The sequence below is a fragment of the Diadema antillarum genome, unplaced genomic scaffold (genome assembly GCF_040938485.1).
Source record: "Diadema antillarum isolate AM-2024a unplaced genomic scaffold, OU_Dant_1.0 seq00000464_RagTag, whole genome shotgun sequence".
Taxonomy (NCBI): Eukaryota; Metazoa; Echinodermata; class Echinoidea; order Diadematoida; family Diadematidae; genus Diadema; species Diadema antillarum.
This window is the reverse complement of record NW_027271435.1, coordinates 67230-84451: the sequence shown is the minus strand read 5'-3', so window position 1 is coordinate 84451 and position 17222 is coordinate 67230. Positions and strand designations below refer to the sequence as shown.

General features: G+C 41.6%; 1 protein-coding gene across 1 annotated transcript in view; it reads left to right on the top strand.

Moving 5' to 3' along the window:
* Nucleotides 1-17222, top strand: part of LOC139733249 (kalirin-like) — a gene marked incomplete at its 3' end in the record, with an annotated part of 136719 nt that overhangs the window by 53850 nt on the left and 65647 nt on the right. Inside the window, exons 7-13 of the mRNA XM_071644089.1 lie at nucleotides 342-541; nucleotides 3867-4104; nucleotides 6041-6163; nucleotides 6847-7038; nucleotides 10847-10981; nucleotides 12257-12487; nucleotides 13960-14082. Of these exons, the coding sequence (XP_071500190.1) occupies nucleotides 342-541; nucleotides 3867-4104; nucleotides 6041-6163; nucleotides 6847-7038; nucleotides 10847-10981; nucleotides 12257-12487; nucleotides 13960-14082 (1242 nt within the window). The remainder of the gene's footprint in view (nucleotides 1-341; nucleotides 542-3866; nucleotides 4105-6040; nucleotides 6164-6846; nucleotides 7039-10846; nucleotides 10982-12256; nucleotides 12488-13959; nucleotides 14083-17222) is intronic.

The following is a 17222-nucleotide window of genomic DNA, read 5'->3' as shown; positions in this document are numbered from 1 at the left end:
GAGAAGAGTGAATTTCAGTGATATGCTGGGTGTACATTAAAGAACAACATAATCTTATTATATGGAGGCATATGCCTCTAATGCATGGCATGTCTGTCTATCATGAAGGCATTCAAATAAAGCTTGATACTGTCAGTGTCGAGAAACAACATTAAGTCAGAACTTGCTGGAATTAAATGTTACATCAAACAACACAAACAACACATTACATCAAGGCATCTTGCAAAATATTGTTCCTGATATTATCAATATTTGTCTCATGTAGAGAAACTATTAGAATCTTTTTTTTTATGAAGGCCTGGATAAAGACCAATGTTTTGGTTGCCATCTTAACCCTTTAGGCACTAGAGGACTTCATCTGTAAAGCAGTAGACATGATGCAGCACCAGGAGCAGCTGACACAGGACCTGAATTGCATGCAGTTTGCCATGGACATAGAGGGTGCTCAGATGAGTCTACAGGACCACGAGGTGCTCCGCCGCAGCATCCAGCAGATGCCGTTGGAGGCGGTCAACCAGGAGGGCCAAAAAGTCCTCCGGAGGTGAGGCCCGGTGGCTGGAGAGCTGCTTACCAGTGGTGGTGATGGTGGTGGTGGTGGTGGTATCTGTGGTGGTGACTCAGTGGTGGTAGTGGGTAAGAACGGTGGTGATAGTATTGGGAAAGGTAGTGATATTAATGGTGCTGGAGGTGGGAGTGGCGGTGGTATGGTGAGATGGTGATGGAGGTGGGAGTGGCGGTGGTATGGTGATGGTCCTAGAGGTGGGAGTGGTGGTGGTATGGTGATGGTGTTGGAGGTGGGAGTGATAGTGGTATGGTGATGGTGCTAGAGGTGGGGGTAGTGGTGGTATGGTGATGGTGTTGGAGGTGGGAGTGATAGTGGTATGGAAATGGTGCTGGAGGTGGGGGTGGCGGTGGTATGGTGATGGTGTTGGAGGTGGGAGTGATAGTGGTATGGTGATGGTCCTAGAGGTGGGAGTGGTGGTGGTATGGTGATGGTGTTGGAGGTGGGAGTGATAGTGGTATGGTGATGGTGCTAGAGGTGGGGGTAGTGGTGGTATGGTGATAGTGCTAGAGGTGGAAGTGGTGGTGGTATGATGATGGTCCTAGAGGTGGGAGTGGTGGTGGTATGGTGATGGTGCTAGAGGTAGGGATGGCAGTGGTATATAGTGATGGTGCTAGAGGTGGGGGTGGCAGTGGTATGGTTAGATGGTTTTGGAGGTGGGAGTGATAGTGGTATGGTGATGGTCCTAGAGGTGGGAGTGGCGGTGGTATGGTGAGATGGTGATGGAGGTGGGAGTGGCGGTGGTATGGTAAGATGGTGTTGGAGGTGGTAGTGGCAGTGGTATGGTGAGATGGTGTTGGAGGTGGGGGTGGCAGTGGTATGGTGATGGTGCTAGAGGTGGGAGTGGCGGTGGTATGGTGATGGTGTTGGAGGTGGGAGTTTCAGTGGTATGATGATGGTGTTGGAGGTGGGAGTGATAGTGGTATGGTGATGGTCCTAGAGGTGGGAGTGGCGGTGGTATGGTGAGATGGTGTTGGAGTTGGTAGTGGTGGTGGTATGGTGATGGTGTTGGAGGTGGGAGTGGCGGTGGTATGGTAAGATGGTGTTGGAGGTGGTAGTGGCAGTGGTATGGTGAGATGGTGTTGGAGGTGGGGGTGGCAGTGGTATGGTGATGGTGCTAGAGGTGGGAGTGGCGGTGGTATGGTGATGGTGTTGGAGGTGGGAGTTTCAGTGGTATGGAAATGGTGCTGGAGGTGGGAGTGATAGTGGTATGGTGATGGTGCTAGAGGTGGGGGTGGTGGTGGTATGGTGATGGTGTTGGAGGTGGGAGTGATAGTGGTATGGAAATGGTGCTGGAGGTGGGGGTAGTAGTGGTATGGTGATGGTGTTGGAGGTGGGAGTGATAGTGGTATGGAAATGGTGCTAGAGGTGGGGGTAGTGGTGGTATGGTGATGGTGTTGGAGGTGGGAGTGATAGTGGTATGGAAATGGTGCTGGAGGTGGGGGTGGTGGTGGTATGGTGATGGTGTTGGAGGTGGGGTGGCGGTGGTATGGTGATGGTGTTGGAGGTGGGAGTGATAGTGGTATGGTGATGGTCCTAGAGGTGGGAGTGGTGGTGGTATGGTGATGGTGTTGGAGGTGGGGGTGGCGGTGGTATGGTGATGGTGTTGGAGGTGGGAGTGATAGTGGTATGGTGATGGTCCTAGAGGTGGGAGTGGCGGTGGTATGGTGAGATGGTGTTGGAGTTGGTAGTGGCGGTGGTATGGTGATGGTGTTGGAGGTGGGAGTGGCGGTGGTATGGTAAGATGGTGTTGGAGGTGGTAGTGGCAGTGGTATGGTGAGATGGTATTGGAGGTGGGGGTGGCAGTGGTATGGTGATGGTGCTAGAGGTGGGAGTGGCGGTGGTATGGTGATGGTGTTGGAGGTGGGAGTTTCAGTGGTATGATGATGGTGTTGGAGGTGGGAGTGATAGTGGTATGGTGATGGTCCTAGAGGTGGGAGTGGCGGTGGTATGGTGAGATGGTGTTGGAGTTGGTAGTGGCGGTGGTATGGTGATGGTGTTGGAGGTGGGAGTGGCGGTGGTATGGTAAGATGGTGTTGGAGGTGGTAGTGGCAGTGGTATGGTGAGATGGTGTTGGAGGTGGGGGTGGCAGTGGTATGGTGATGGTGCTAGAGGTGGGAGTGGCGGTGGTATGGTGATGGTGTTGGAGGTGGGAGTTTCAGTGGTATGATGATGGTGCTGGAGGTGGGAGTGATAGTGGTATGGTGATGGTCCTATAGGTGGGGGTGGTGGTGGTATGGTGATGGTGTTGGAGGTGGGGGTGGCGGTGGTATGGTGATGGTGCTAGAGGTGGGGGTAGTAGTGGTATGGTGATGGTGTTGGAGGTGGGAGTGATAGTGGTATGGTGATGGTGCTAGAGGTGGGGGTAGTGGTGGTATGGTGATAGTGCTAGAGGTGGAAGTGGTGGTGGTATGATGATGGTCCTAGAGGTGGGAGTGGTGGTGGTATGGTGATGGTGTTGGAGGTGGGGGTGGCGGTGGTATGGTGATGGTGTTGGAGGTGGGAGTGATACTGGTATGGTGATGGTGCTAGAGGTGGGGGTAGTGGTGGTATGGTGATAGTGCTAGAGGTGGAAGTGGTGGTGGTATGATGATGGTCCTAGAGGTGGGAGTGGTGGTGGTATGGTGATGGTGCTAGAGGTAGGGATGGCAGTGGTATATAGTGATGGTGCTAGAGGTGGGGGTGGCAGTGGTATGGTTAGATGGTTTTGGAGATGAGAGTGGCAGTGGTATGGTGATGGTCCTAGAGGTGGGAGTGGCAGTGGTATGGTGATGGTCCTAGAGGTGGGAGTGGTGGTGGTATGGTGATGGTGTGATTATGGCAGTGCTGTTTTCTGATTGAAGTGGTTCCATGACATTTGCTCCAGCAACAATTGCTCCCATTAAATATCTGCACGGTAAGCCAAACATAAATTCTACCCACAAACATAATCCTAACCCTGATCCTAATCCCCACATGAAACTGAACCTAAAACCCTATCACAACCCTAACCTTAACCCTGACCCTAAGTCCTTGGAGAAAATAAGACCGGAGCAACTGTCACAGGAGCAAATGTCGTGTCATCGGGTAGGAATGGTGGCTATAGTGTTGGTGAAGGTGGTGGTATTGATGGTGCTGGAGGTGTGAATGGTGGTGGTATGGTGATGGTGTCATGATGGTGATGTTTAATGATGAAAGTAGCTGTTACAATGGTGGTTGTAGTGATGACGGTGGTTCTATTTGTAAGGGTTTTGGTAGTGATGGCCCTGATTAGAAAATATTGTTGAATATGAACTTGATAGCCTTTTGATCTTTATCCCATCAGAATATGTGGTGTGTTTGGAGGTGACTCTGTGACAGTGGACAGTGGCTATGGTGGCAGTTTCTCCAGCTCCTCCACCGTGTCGCTAAACGCCGACTTCCAGGCGGTGGCGCCCCGCATCCTCCAACTCCTCGACAACGTGGCCAACACCCGGCAACACCTCTACCAGCTGTGGACAGCCAAGCACACCAAGCTTGAAGAGTGCCTTCAACTCCGGCTCTTTGAGCAGGATGCCAAAAAGGTGAGTAGACAGACCGAGATATGCTGATCTCTCATGCTACATCAGATGAGAAGCGGACAGGTATTTTTGTTGGTGATAGATAGAATTATTGCCTTCTGTTTATCTCAAGACTTTTGAATAGTGGTGTCTTCAATGACATTGGCTGTTCATATTTCTCTTTCCCTATTACCTGAGCAAGGTGAATCCCACTATTCTCGGAAGGAATCTACTCTTTTTTTCTCCGCTTTATGGGAGTGAACACATGTCAGCACAATAAAAACAGATGGAATCTGATACACATCTTTTCCATCTCAGCTTGCATTGTCCCCCTCTCAGACCAGTCTCTCATTCTGGTTCCTATCACATTACTGTATACGCCGAATATTTCGCGAGGTTTTTATTTTCGCGAATTTTGCGAGTCAGGTGCTATTTGTGAAATTAAAGACACACGAAAATATTGACTGTGATCCCAATGTGAATGTGATGTATGCGTGTACACTTCTCCGTTTAGTACAGGACTCCACGATCGCGAATTTAACCACTCGCAAAATCGTCGGGAAGTCCCGATTCGCGAAAATTTAGACTCGCGAAATATATGGCGTAGAAACGACAGTAACCCATTGAGGACGAGCTGATTTTGCTATATCACACATTTCCCGTAGATGCCTGCCCAAGTGTACTCATTACTAGTCTTCAAGGGGTTAAAATGGGAAATCTCTGTCTCAGTCTCATGAAATTATCAACAGCTTTCCCCTTGCATCATTTTCACTTTTTTTTATCTCTTTCAAACTTTTGACTGAAGAATATCAAGTATGACATTCATTGCATACGATCATCACATGTGTATGCTATCTGTCTCTGTGGTCTGAGCATGAGTCCTAGTTTTGGACTGGTAAGGTATCTTTCAATACAGTCGGCCTGTTTGTCTGAGACACTGTGCCAACAATGGCCAGTAGAGGGCAGCAGAGTCCTCACAACACTTCACTGACTGCTTTTGCCTCCCATAGCTCCAAATGCTTTCAATGGCTGATAATGATTTATTTTAGCCTGATTATGCTTTAAAAAGTTTCTGCGACAAATTTTGGCGAAAAAAACAACGAAAACAGAAAATAAAAAAACAAACAAATACATAAGAAATTCAATAAACAATAAAATACGTAAGAAATTATTATGAAGCCAAATTTTTGCTTCAATATTATTGTTGAGAATACTGAAAAGAATATGTTCACCCAAAATTAGAAGTCTTGGAGCTTTATTTTTTGTATTTATAGGCAATGTTTTTTAGCATAAATTAGCATAAATTGATTAATATGAAATACATAAATTAAGATGTGAAAAATCTAACTACTGTACACTGTCTTGTAGATTACATTGGCCTCTACCTTAGTGCAAATTTTCACAAGGATCGTGCGATGTATGTTTTTATTTGTCTTTATATCTCTGTGTGTCTGCCATCAACCCAATCATCCATCTACCCTTATATATCTATTGATATATATGTCTGTCTATCTGTCTATCAATACACATGTATCCATCTACCTACCTGTCTATCTATACATCTGTCTGTTTGTATCTATCTATCTGTCTATCCATCTATCTATCTATCTATGTATCTATCTATCTATCTATCTATCTATTTATCTACCTGTCTATAGATCTATCTGTCTATCCATCAATCTATTATCTATCTATCTGTCTGTCTATATATCTATCTATCTGTCTATCGATATATCTATTTATCTATCATTTTGTCTATCTGTTTATCTATCAATTGATATATCTATTCATCTATCTATCTTATCTATCTATCTATCTATCTATCTATCTATCAATCAATATATCTATCTACCTGTCTATCTATCTGCATACCTACCTTTGTCGCTCCCTCCATCTGTATTTGTACAGTTGTACAGGTTGATTAATTTGATATATCTCTTTTATTTTGTTATATGTGCAGCTCTTTGAATGGTTGGAGCATCATAGAGACTTGTTCCTCATCAATCACACCGACCTTGGTAACCGGGTGGAGATTGCTGTGGAGCTGTCTGAGGAGCACAATCACTTTGCTGGACAGTCTATGGTAAGGAGGGGAATTCCCCACGATATCTTACAATCAGTCTTAATCTGAGGCAGCGACCAAGATCTTGCCTGCATCCCAATACTTGACAGCTCAGTGACTTGCAGACGCTAGGACATTAATTGCATGTCCTGTGTGTGAGAGTCACAACCCTTGCACATCAAAAGTCCTGCTTCATTCATTTATCGCAAAGAGGAGGATGCATAACCAGATGAAGTGGTCCTGTCCCAAACCCAACTGGACCCCATGGAATAGCAGCTAGTGCAGCTGAATCTGGAATGGCCAACCATCTCGTCAGATGGAAAATGAAACACAAACAGAAAAGAAAGGAAGAAACAAAGAAACAACATTCATCCCCAGCCCTATTTATTCCTATTGAATCAAGGCAGTCAGCATCAGGAATTAACAGTTGTCAAATGCTCAGTTAAAACATTCTAGAAGCGTACAAGAAGACAACAAAGAAACAGATATAAGAATATGACTTGATGTACCTTTTTAAGAAAGATATATAATTATATGATAATTTCTGTGTAGCAGGATATATAGTACTGTCTGTTTAAAATCAATGTAAAGGAAGTTTGATAACAAAATAAGATAAGTGAAAAATCATTCCCAGGGGGCCCCATTTGAACACTGAGTGTTCAAAGCAACAACAATTTTTTATTTGTTCTCCTTTTCTCCCTCAGACCATGTATGTCCACATAAGCAGAGTCCTCAAGGCAGCCTCACAGCTTATCGAGAGTGGCCACTATGCCTCAGAGATCATCAGGTCACACATGATGAGGATCGACCGTGAGTGGCGGGCCTTCGCCGTGGCGCTGGATGAGCGCAGCACCCTGCTTGCCATGTCGGTCATGTTCCACAAGAAAGTCCATCAGGTTTGTATTTTGGAATTCATCATCTTGTGTAGGGCATTTGAGCAATATCAGAAGCTTGCCTAGTTAACCCGTTGAGGACGGGCTGAGTTTGCTACAACATGCATTTCCCATAGACCCCTGCCTAAGTATACTGGGGACTTGTTTGTCCTCAACGGGTTAAAAAAATGGGTTCTGAGGTTGTAGAAATAGTGCAATTTTTGTCTCCAAGGAATTTATGATTTCACTAGTGACTTGAAACAGTTTGATATATTTGCTCTGAGCAAATCTTGAAATGAAACAAGTAAAATCGTTTGATAAAATTGTTGACTTATTGCAGTGCAGATGATCAGTGTACTGCAGAATGCAGCAGACACAATTATACACATTGGTCTATAAGACTGATACTGATAGCCATTTTAACTCCAAATACCAACAATTGAAACACCATTGGGTTGATCACATATCTATGATGTAATATCCAAGGTATATAAATGCACTATACCTTGAATATGACATCACAATATAGAACATTTTTTTCTCTATCGGCATTTTGTTTTCAATACCATCAACAACCTAGCAATTTTATGTTTGGTCACATGATGCTTTGTAGACCAATCACTGTACAGGGTTTCATTAACAAGTTATATGATGAGAAATAACTCTCTTTCAGACCTGTTAAACTTGTCCGTTGTTTTTCTCAAAACAAGAGAAAAATTATGAGAGCCATTTCTTTTTTTGACTGAAAATGATTATTTTGATATTCCTATGACATAACTGATGTTACCACCACAAAGAAAATAGAGTTCCCATGTGAATAATGAATTCCGTGTTGCATCTGACATCCAGATTTTGAAGCCGTGGCTCAGTGGATTAGTCCACAGGCTCTCAGTCATGAGGTCCTGGGTTCAAGTCCACTGGATGTCATGGATGCATCCCTTGGCAAGGCATTTTATCCTCACTACTGGTACCTAGATTCTCTCTAGTGTACTATATGTGACCGTGCACCTCAAAACGAACATAAAGTCGCACACACAGATTTTGCGTGAGGACTGAAAATAAGTGAAATGGGTCAACCTAGCCGAACTTGACTTTTTCATTTTTTTCTGAAAGAGCAGGTCTTCTTTTACATTATGCTAATATTTGGTATCATAAAACGGGCAGGAAAGTGTGTTTTTTAGCAGTTTATCTCGAACATTTTTGGTAAAATATTGTGATTAGGTGTGTCTTTAGAATCCCTTTTTCATTTCTGAAAAACCTTGTCCACACTCTTCACTTTCAACTCTAATAACTTACGAAAGGATAGTGCTACTGCTTTGAAAGTGGGCATTAATTATGGACAGAATGTGTTAATGAGGCATGATTAATTTCAATTCAATCTGATAATCCCTTCATTGTTGTTACTCTGGTGGTTTATTTCCTGTTTTTTGTCCCTTTGATTGCACAGCCAGCACGGTTTGGTAGAGATTAAGCGCTTGAATAGACACTGTACTTCAGAGCATCTTTTCTCAGTTCACACTTTTCCTGAGTTTGTGCTTTCTTTCCAATATTTAGATAGGTTAGGAGAGTCCATTCGATTTGAGTTATACATCATTTTAAAGCTTAAAGTCTGCTCTTTCAGAATATGGTCCTAACTAAAAATTCATGTCTGGCGACTTTTTGTTTGTTTTGAGGTGCAGTGTCACATATGATTTTGGTATTAGTGATAAACTGCTCTCAAGCAATTGAATGCTAGCTTATTGGGACACATAAATATTTCCAAACAAATGTTGAGTTTTTCTGATGAGAGAAGCAAGATCCCACTTCATTTAAGAATTGTGCTCAGACTGGTTAAAAAAAAAATGATGATAGCTATTAAAAACACAAAAAACAACAAGCAGACCAAAACTCTTCAAAGAGTCCTTTACGGAGTGACCTCCTGGACTGAGTTATATGACCTTTTGATACAAAAGAACCAGATCAGGAGTTCTGCAATGTTTAAAAGAACCACAGTTGCAGTTGAATGTTTAGTGTACATTCTTTTCTTCATCATTGTAGTTGTAATCATATTATTGCTAAATATGGGTGAGAAGGGTCCAGTTGGCCACGCCCCCTTTCCAAATCAGTCTGCTATTTAGGAGAGGTGACCGATGATAGAAGATATGAAACCATTAATCCAGGGTAAAGAACACATTGACCTTTATCCAGCGTCCTTCCTAGGGCGTTGATCCCGATAAAATGGATGAGGAAGTACAGTGAGGTGAGGGCCTTTCTTTCTTGATGAGGGTCTGTGTCCTTGCAACAAGGAATACATAATTGACCCTCTTTATGCAGTGATTATGACATCATCACCATCATCCCTCTCTCTCTCTTTCTCTATGTCACCCTCACCACCATCACCGTCAACATTAACAGTGACAACAACAGTAACAACAACAAAAACAGCCTAAACACAAAAATAGCAACAGCAACACAGCAAATTAACCCTAACTAGGCGGGGGGGGGGGGGGGGCCTCCGAGGCCCCCCCCCTCGACGTTCTGCGCGATGTATCGCTATCGCGAAAAGCCATCGCCGTGACGTTTCACGACTTTTTTCTTTCAAGTCTCCTACATCTTTTGACACCAAATTTATGATGCCCGAGCGCGCAGTTCTGAAGTTGCACGTAAATCTGTACGTGCATGTAAGACCAAAAATTGCTCAAAAACGTGAATTCGTGTACAATTTCAATGCAAACTGTGCTTACAGGCAAATTTCATAAAAGCATGATTATTTGGGGGTTTTATTGATTAAAATCAATTAATAACATATTTTCTTGTTGGGAACAATGTCGCAGACAAATTTCATCGAAAAAATAATGAAAAACATGAAGTTGAAAAAACAGAGAAATACATAAGAAATTCAAAAAACAATGAAATACTTAGGAAATTTTTACTGATGGCGCAATTTTTTTCTCTTACATTTGCTAAGGACACTAAAAAGAATATTTACACCAAAAATATGCCTGTTTTGAGCTTTATTTAGTGATTTATACCAAATTGTCTGATTTCATGCATCATTATGCATAAATTAGCATAATTTAGCATAAATGATAATTTTTTGGAAAATTAGCTTCATTGAACTTTAGATTACATCATAGGCAATGTGTGTGCCGATTTTCTTTGCAATCGCGCGGTCGACGGCCGAGATCTGGAAGGGGGGCCTGGGAGGCCCCCCCCGGCTCTATCATCTACCTAAATAGCCCGGCCTAGTTAGGGTTAAAGCAGGACTTCCCAGTGCATTGTTTGCTGTATGCAAGTGGTTTACTCTGGTAGAAAGGGGCTAGGTGAGAAAGCGCAGGAAAGCTTACAGGGAAACACACACACACAAAACAAAAACAAAAAACAAACTTCAGTGAAATAGTGCAGAGTTAGGGAGATGAGTCAGAACCATCACACTCAGGTTGGTTGCTTTTAATCAAATGTCACTTTGCTCGAAAGAAGATAAAGTGGGATATTCTGTAATGTCAAAGTTTTCCTTGATACTCTTTCCATTGACAACTTTCATGAAATCTTACTGTTTTTGCTTTAGTATCCCAAATATTATGATTGTTGCATATTTTGCTGTGCTTTGTAAGTATCTAATATATGTATCTGTAGTATCTAATGATCATGAAAATTGATATCATAAGTCAAGAAATAATGGCAAGACAGAAAATCACCCTAAATGCTGAACAGTTTTCACACATCTTCCATCTGGCAACTTTTCTTCTCTGCCAAATTGGTACTGGGTCATTAACTAATAGCCCAACTGATTGACTCAAATGTAACATAGGTATATATTTGTATCCCCTGTTCTCTCTGCGTCCATGGACAGTACCACACTAACTTTGAGGGCTGGATACGCGGCTGCCACCTGGAGGACGATCTACCACACGATGTCGGACAGTTAGAATCAATGCTTCATTGCCATCATACTCTATCAGAGGATATCAACCAGAAATACACAGAGGTAAAGAATTACTGCATATTCAGGCAGCAATCCTCTCGGCCTTGAGATGGCAAAACAATGTATCTACATGACACCTCTTTTTGAGTAAATTGAGTTTAAAGTTTTGCAAAGGTACTGCTCTTTTTCTGTTTTTGTTTAGTACTTCATATCTTACCCTAAAAGGAGCAACAGTATCAACAATATATTGCATGCAAATCGATTTCACTAGACCCCTTATTTTTAAGAATAATTTGCATAAGACAAAATGTACGTTGTTTTACCGCATCAGCCTATAAACCAAGCTATGTAAGTATTGCTATGGCAAAACAATGTAAATCTTTCAATGGCGCATACATGTTTCAGAGTTAGATTACACTAAAACAAACTGAAATATGTGACTAAGTCAGATTTCATGAATTTTCGACATATATTGTTTTGCCATCTCAAGTCCGTGTAGATGACTTTCCCCTGATAACTACCACTGGACATTAATCCCCTGGGGTCTGATTGACTATGATCCAAAGTCAATCCTTAGTTCATTTTATCCCGTTCCATACTGAATTCTGAAATCCCCGTAGACAGGCCACCAGGATCCCGTATGGAACGGGTTAACTGATCGTAGGGACAGTTTTGGGATCAATCAGTCCACAGGAGGTAGGAATTGTTTCATTAGGTCATTTTATTTAGGAACAATTATCTTGTGCCCACCTTGCTCTGATCTAGAATACATCTGGAATGTCTTTTTATCCTTCCCTACTAGATCTGGGGCCTGTTTCATAAAGAGTTGCGATTGATCTTATGCTCGATTTATTAAGCGGATCTTATGCTTGATTTATTAAGCGTAACTTGTTGAATTGAGTGAAAGTTCAATATTGAGCGTAAGTCCTGTTTCATAAAGGCACTTACGCTTGATGTCAAGACAAATCAAGCATAACTTTCAGTAGATTGAGGGTTACTTGCGATTAATCGCAAAGTTGTTGAAGAAATGCAATGTAAGTTTGATTGCAACTCACGCTCAATCTTTAGGAAACAGACTCCTAAACTGAATCTGTTCCAGGACAACAAGCCCCTGGACCATTAACCCCCAGGATAACAGCCCCCTAGGACCATTAATCCCTTTTGATAGCTACCTTTATAATGTATCTTCACAGGAATGAGGTGCTGTTTGAAACCTTCAAATTACCATATTCAGTTTGGATTCAGGGGTTACTCCTTTGCTGTTTGCAAGAGAAATGTGACAATGACATTGTTCCTCCATTCCTCTATTTTCCTCATTTCCCTCCTTGTCGCTACCAGGTGTGTTCAGATGGCAAGTCGCTACTGGCAACCCTCCAGCAGCCGCTGAGCCCTGAGAGTGAAAACTCTGTGACTGCCCAGACCGACTACTCCCAGTCCGCCGGCCATGTCTTGGATCTGATCCACGAAGTGCTGCAGCGGCACCGGGAGTTAGACGATCTGTGGCAGCGCAAAAAGACGGTCATCAACCAGCGTGTGCAGCTGTGTGTCTTCCAGCACGACACAGCACAGGTGGGACTGAGGAAACACGTAACAAGAATATGTTTTGCTTATCTTTGATCTAAGGCTTTGTACATGTATGTATATGACACAGATTGGTTTAATGAATATTTTCTTTTATAATGTGGGATGCCTGAGAATTATATTTTTGAGTTGTCTATCTGTCTGCCCGTCCGTCAATCCATTCCTCACCTCTTATTACCTCCGCCATGTTTTCGTTACCGTTGGTTTGTTCGTTCGTTTGTTCGTTTGTCTGTGCGCAAAATAACTCAAAAAGTAGTCAGCGGATTGGGATGAAACGTGCAGGAAAGGTTGAGAATGACCCAAGTACCAAACGATTAACTTTTGGTAATGATCCGAGAATTTTGGGGGAATATATGAAGGATTTTTGATATTTTGGCAGGTAGGGTCAATGAACTTGGGAGTTCAGGCTGGGCGTATTTGAGGTTTGCATGCGTGCACTAAAGTGCGTGCCCTAGTTTCTGCTAGGGTGAGGCGCGCCGCGCATCTGAGGGTTTATGACGTAACAAAGGCTTCTATATTGGGGATCTTGGGCAATTTTCCAGTGGGTGGAAATCACTGATCTCCATATGGAAGAGCAAGATCATCGATGGAAAGTAACTGCTTGGCGGGGGTCTGCGCTCTCGGAGTGCTTTTCTAGTTATTTTAAAGTTTTATTTTCATCATTTTTTTTTTTTTATATTGTCTTCATGGCAAAATTTTACAACATTGAGATAGAATGATTAGTCTTGCAGAATGTTTAGTGCAAAGTGTAAGCAAAATAATAAGCCTTTTGTAAGAAGTATGACAGTGATGATATGAATTCACATTATATAATAAGGAACAAATACTTTGAATTTCCTGTTTTTTGTGCTAGTTTTCATAATTGCCAAGAAGTTCAAGGTTATTACAAAAATTGAAGAGCGATACGACGTAAAATAGAAAATGACACTGTTATGTGCAGTCCAGAAGATATTCCTTTTTTTAAGCATGAGCAAATAAGGAGTTATTGAATTTTTGTAAAATAATCCAGTGAGAAGCATGACGAGGTCTTGGAATAATACCTTTAACTTAAACATGGATGTCAATTTGCAGAGACTACCTAATCTTTACACTTTGTGCTTTGAAATGTTGCACAGCACCACATATGTCACTTTGTTATGAGGTTATCAACATATGTCAAAAGATGAGTGGTGCATGCCCCTTAATTAATGATAACCATTATCATTATCATCACACATTAGCACTTGTGACTCGGTAGGATAAAGACCCAGCATGATATGAGCAGCCACAATCCATGATCTGTTTGAAGGAGTACTGGTTTGATTTGTGATTCATAGTGATTTGTAAATATTTGTGGACAAGCTTGACAGCTTTTTTAAGCACTATGCAACGATAACATAAGATGAAATGAGGAGATGAGATTATAAAATATATTCTGTCTCTCTTGCTCTCGCTCTATCCCCATTTCTCTTAAATTCCAGGTGCTGTTCTGGCTGCAGAATTATGGGGAGGAGTTTCTGAACAAACACACGAGTATTGGAAAATCTCTGCACAAAGCGCGAGCCTTACAGAAGAAGCACGAGGAATTTGAAGCCATAGCTCAGGTAGGCATCAAAATTTTGATGAGTGAAAACTTCACGTCTTTGCATGAATTTTTCACCTGATCATGTGCAGGAACCTTAATTGATGCCTGTCTTGATGCTGAAGGAAAAGAGAGATTGATGGTATATGAGCTAGATATTAACCTGTTGAAGGCTAGCCCTGAGTATCCTCGGGCAGGTGTCTATGGGGAATGTGTGTTATAACAAAACCAGCCGGTCCTCAACGTGTTAAGAAAGCAAGATTGAGAGAGAGAGAAATTCGGGAAGAGAGAGATAGGTAAATATATATGTGTATGTCGTCCATGGGGTGACAAGAACTTGTATCTCAATTGGCATATATTCAAAAACCTCATTACTCTATCTTGAATATCCAAAATGCTGATTTGAGCTTTAAAACATAAAAATTATCAGTGAAATCCAAAAGAATTTTTCAACATTATTTTGCGATAACATTGATATTAGAATTGCAAAAAATGGAAAAGTTTTTTGGCGCCCCTGAAAATTCAGAGAGAGCATTCAAAGAGAGCTTGGGGGAAAAAGAGAGTTAGAAATAGATGAAAGAGAAAGAGAAAGAAGCAATTGTCAGAGGAGAGCTGTTAGAGAAGAGACAGAGAGGTGAATGAGTTAAAGAGGTGATGATGTTTGAGAGATTAAAGGGCACATTGAACTACAAACACAAAACTGTTATCAGGAATATGTTCGTTGTTAGCGAAAATAAAAACACACAAGAATTATGTCATTTTACCGACTGTAAGAGATTACTGTGGTCATCATTTATTGAAAGATTTTTTCGTATGTTTAAGACTTTGGTAAGTTGACTCAAGTTTTTCCTAACTTTTGAAAATATCACTCTCAGGAACACAAATTCATTGTGTATCTTCTGTGAGATTAAAAATTGCTGACCTTTTTCTTGAAAAGGGATGATACACCTTTTTCATTCTCAAGCTATGGGTTCCAATTGTGAATTCAACCACTTGCTATTCTGAAATTGTCTTGAATCGTGGAATACCATACTGTTATTATGACAACCTATATGGTGGATACAGTAATTTTGTAAATATGTCTTTCCACAATGTCCTTGATATGACATTGTAAATGAACTCATTGTTCAAGATGAAAAAAAAAACAACACATCTCATTTGTGTGTGGTACTGATGTCCCTATAAAGGTCAACAGATGACTATAGCGGATGAAAATATTAATGATATGGGTGTGCTTCCCCTTTTGTGTTTAAAGAAATATCTTCTACATTGATGTTTACTTTGCGTGATAAGGTGTTTTTTCTCGCACTTATTTCAATGAAATGATTTGTGAGGTACGGTATGTACATAGTAGGCACTGACAAGTCTTTGACAGCACACATATGTGTAATTTCATGAAGCTTCTGTCATAAAAGTTCTTGTGACCTCAGCACGATCAACCGGTTGGCGCTGCACTTTCTGTGTGTTTTTGTAAGCCTAATCCATGTTGGCATGTCCTACTCCTTAGGACATTTTTCCCCTCATCTTATTAAAACTGGCTGAGTTTCCCTCATTCTGCCGTTTGTCGCTGACCCAGATCTAACTTGACTCTGAGCTCTCCCCGGAGGCCGTTACAAATTATTTGTCGCTGAAGATTTTTATCGGAAGTCAGATGTCGTTCTCTTTTGGTTCTTTAAGAATGTGAATTCTACTTCCATTTGTTGTTGTGGTGGGTTTTTTTTTTTTTTTGGGGGGGGGGGGGGGGGAGGAGGGGGAGAGGAGGGGGTTTAAAAGGATGTTTGTAAAGACCATTGTGATGTCATGAATGATGTTGAATACAGTACATCATTCTCTCTGTCACATATTTCTTTCTTGTTCAACTAAAATGTGAACATTAACCCTGCAGCTGGCAAAATAGAAAATAGTTTGGAAGTGAATATCACACATAACAGTGACTTAAATGCCAGTATTTGTGCAAATGATTCTGAGTGGCTCATTTTAAGGTTGGATTGCAGATTTGCTTAGACCTAATATCAGTTACAAATTGTGTGCTATGGAGCTTTGAACAGTGTGTGTCGCAGACGAATGTGGTAAAATCCGTTTCGATCAACATCAGGATGCTATTTATTACTCTATAATGTGTCATTGAGAAAATCAGTCAACCTCATGGCTTTCGGTGATGATTCAAACGTCAGTTCAGCTACTGTTCTTGGGCTTTAAAGAATTGAAGCCATGGATCCTTACACACAAGATACCAGATCTCTTGGAAAAATAAACCAAGCAGTTAAAGAAACAAACATCACAGACAGATACTACATGTATAATTAGAAGGCCATCACCTCACAGTTATTTGTATTCATGGGTGTGTCATAATTTCTGCTGAAAAATTTGATTGTCTCTGTCACCTTTAAAGGGAATCAGTACCATGTGAAAAAAATGAGAGAAAACTTTAGATCTACTCTCTCATTCTCTAATGTTATTTTTTATATAGTAGACCAGAGGGGAGATTGAGCTCCTAATATCTTGCACATGCTTTCCCATTACTAAGAGCCGTCTGTAATTTTGTTGGAATATAAAGGAGTTGGGAAAGGAGGGCTATTACTAGTAATAAATCACTTAACTGTTTATTGTATGTCTGTACCCCGGATGTTTATAACAATGGCCCAGTTGGTACAGGAGTAGCCTTGCACCAAGGTAAAGAGTGTTTTTATTTCTGCTTCCCTGATGCATTTGATGCAGTATGTGCAGGCATCAGAGAAAAGACTCTTATGGTCTCCATGTACTGTAAAAGTGGAAATTTCCGTGGTGTTGAAATTTTTGCACATATCGCATAACCAAAAACTAGCGCGAAAATAAAATCATGTGAATATTTTTGCTTGCCATATGTTCCAATAGTTGCTGTCTGGATTCCAGGGAATTAAATACACGCGAAACTCTTCTTGCCCGGCCGAGCGTGAAAAATTAGTCGCGCGAAAATATCCACTTTTACAGTATATGAAGTTGATTGTATTTGACCCATACACTCATATACCAAGTCTACCAGTAGAGACAATATGTGTGTGTGTTTGTGTGTGTTGTGGGGTGGGGGGAGGGTTCATACATGTAGGCCTACAGCATAGGTAGGTACTGCCAATAATAGGTGCATTCACATTTAAATTGTCTTTATAAATGCCATGGTAGTTT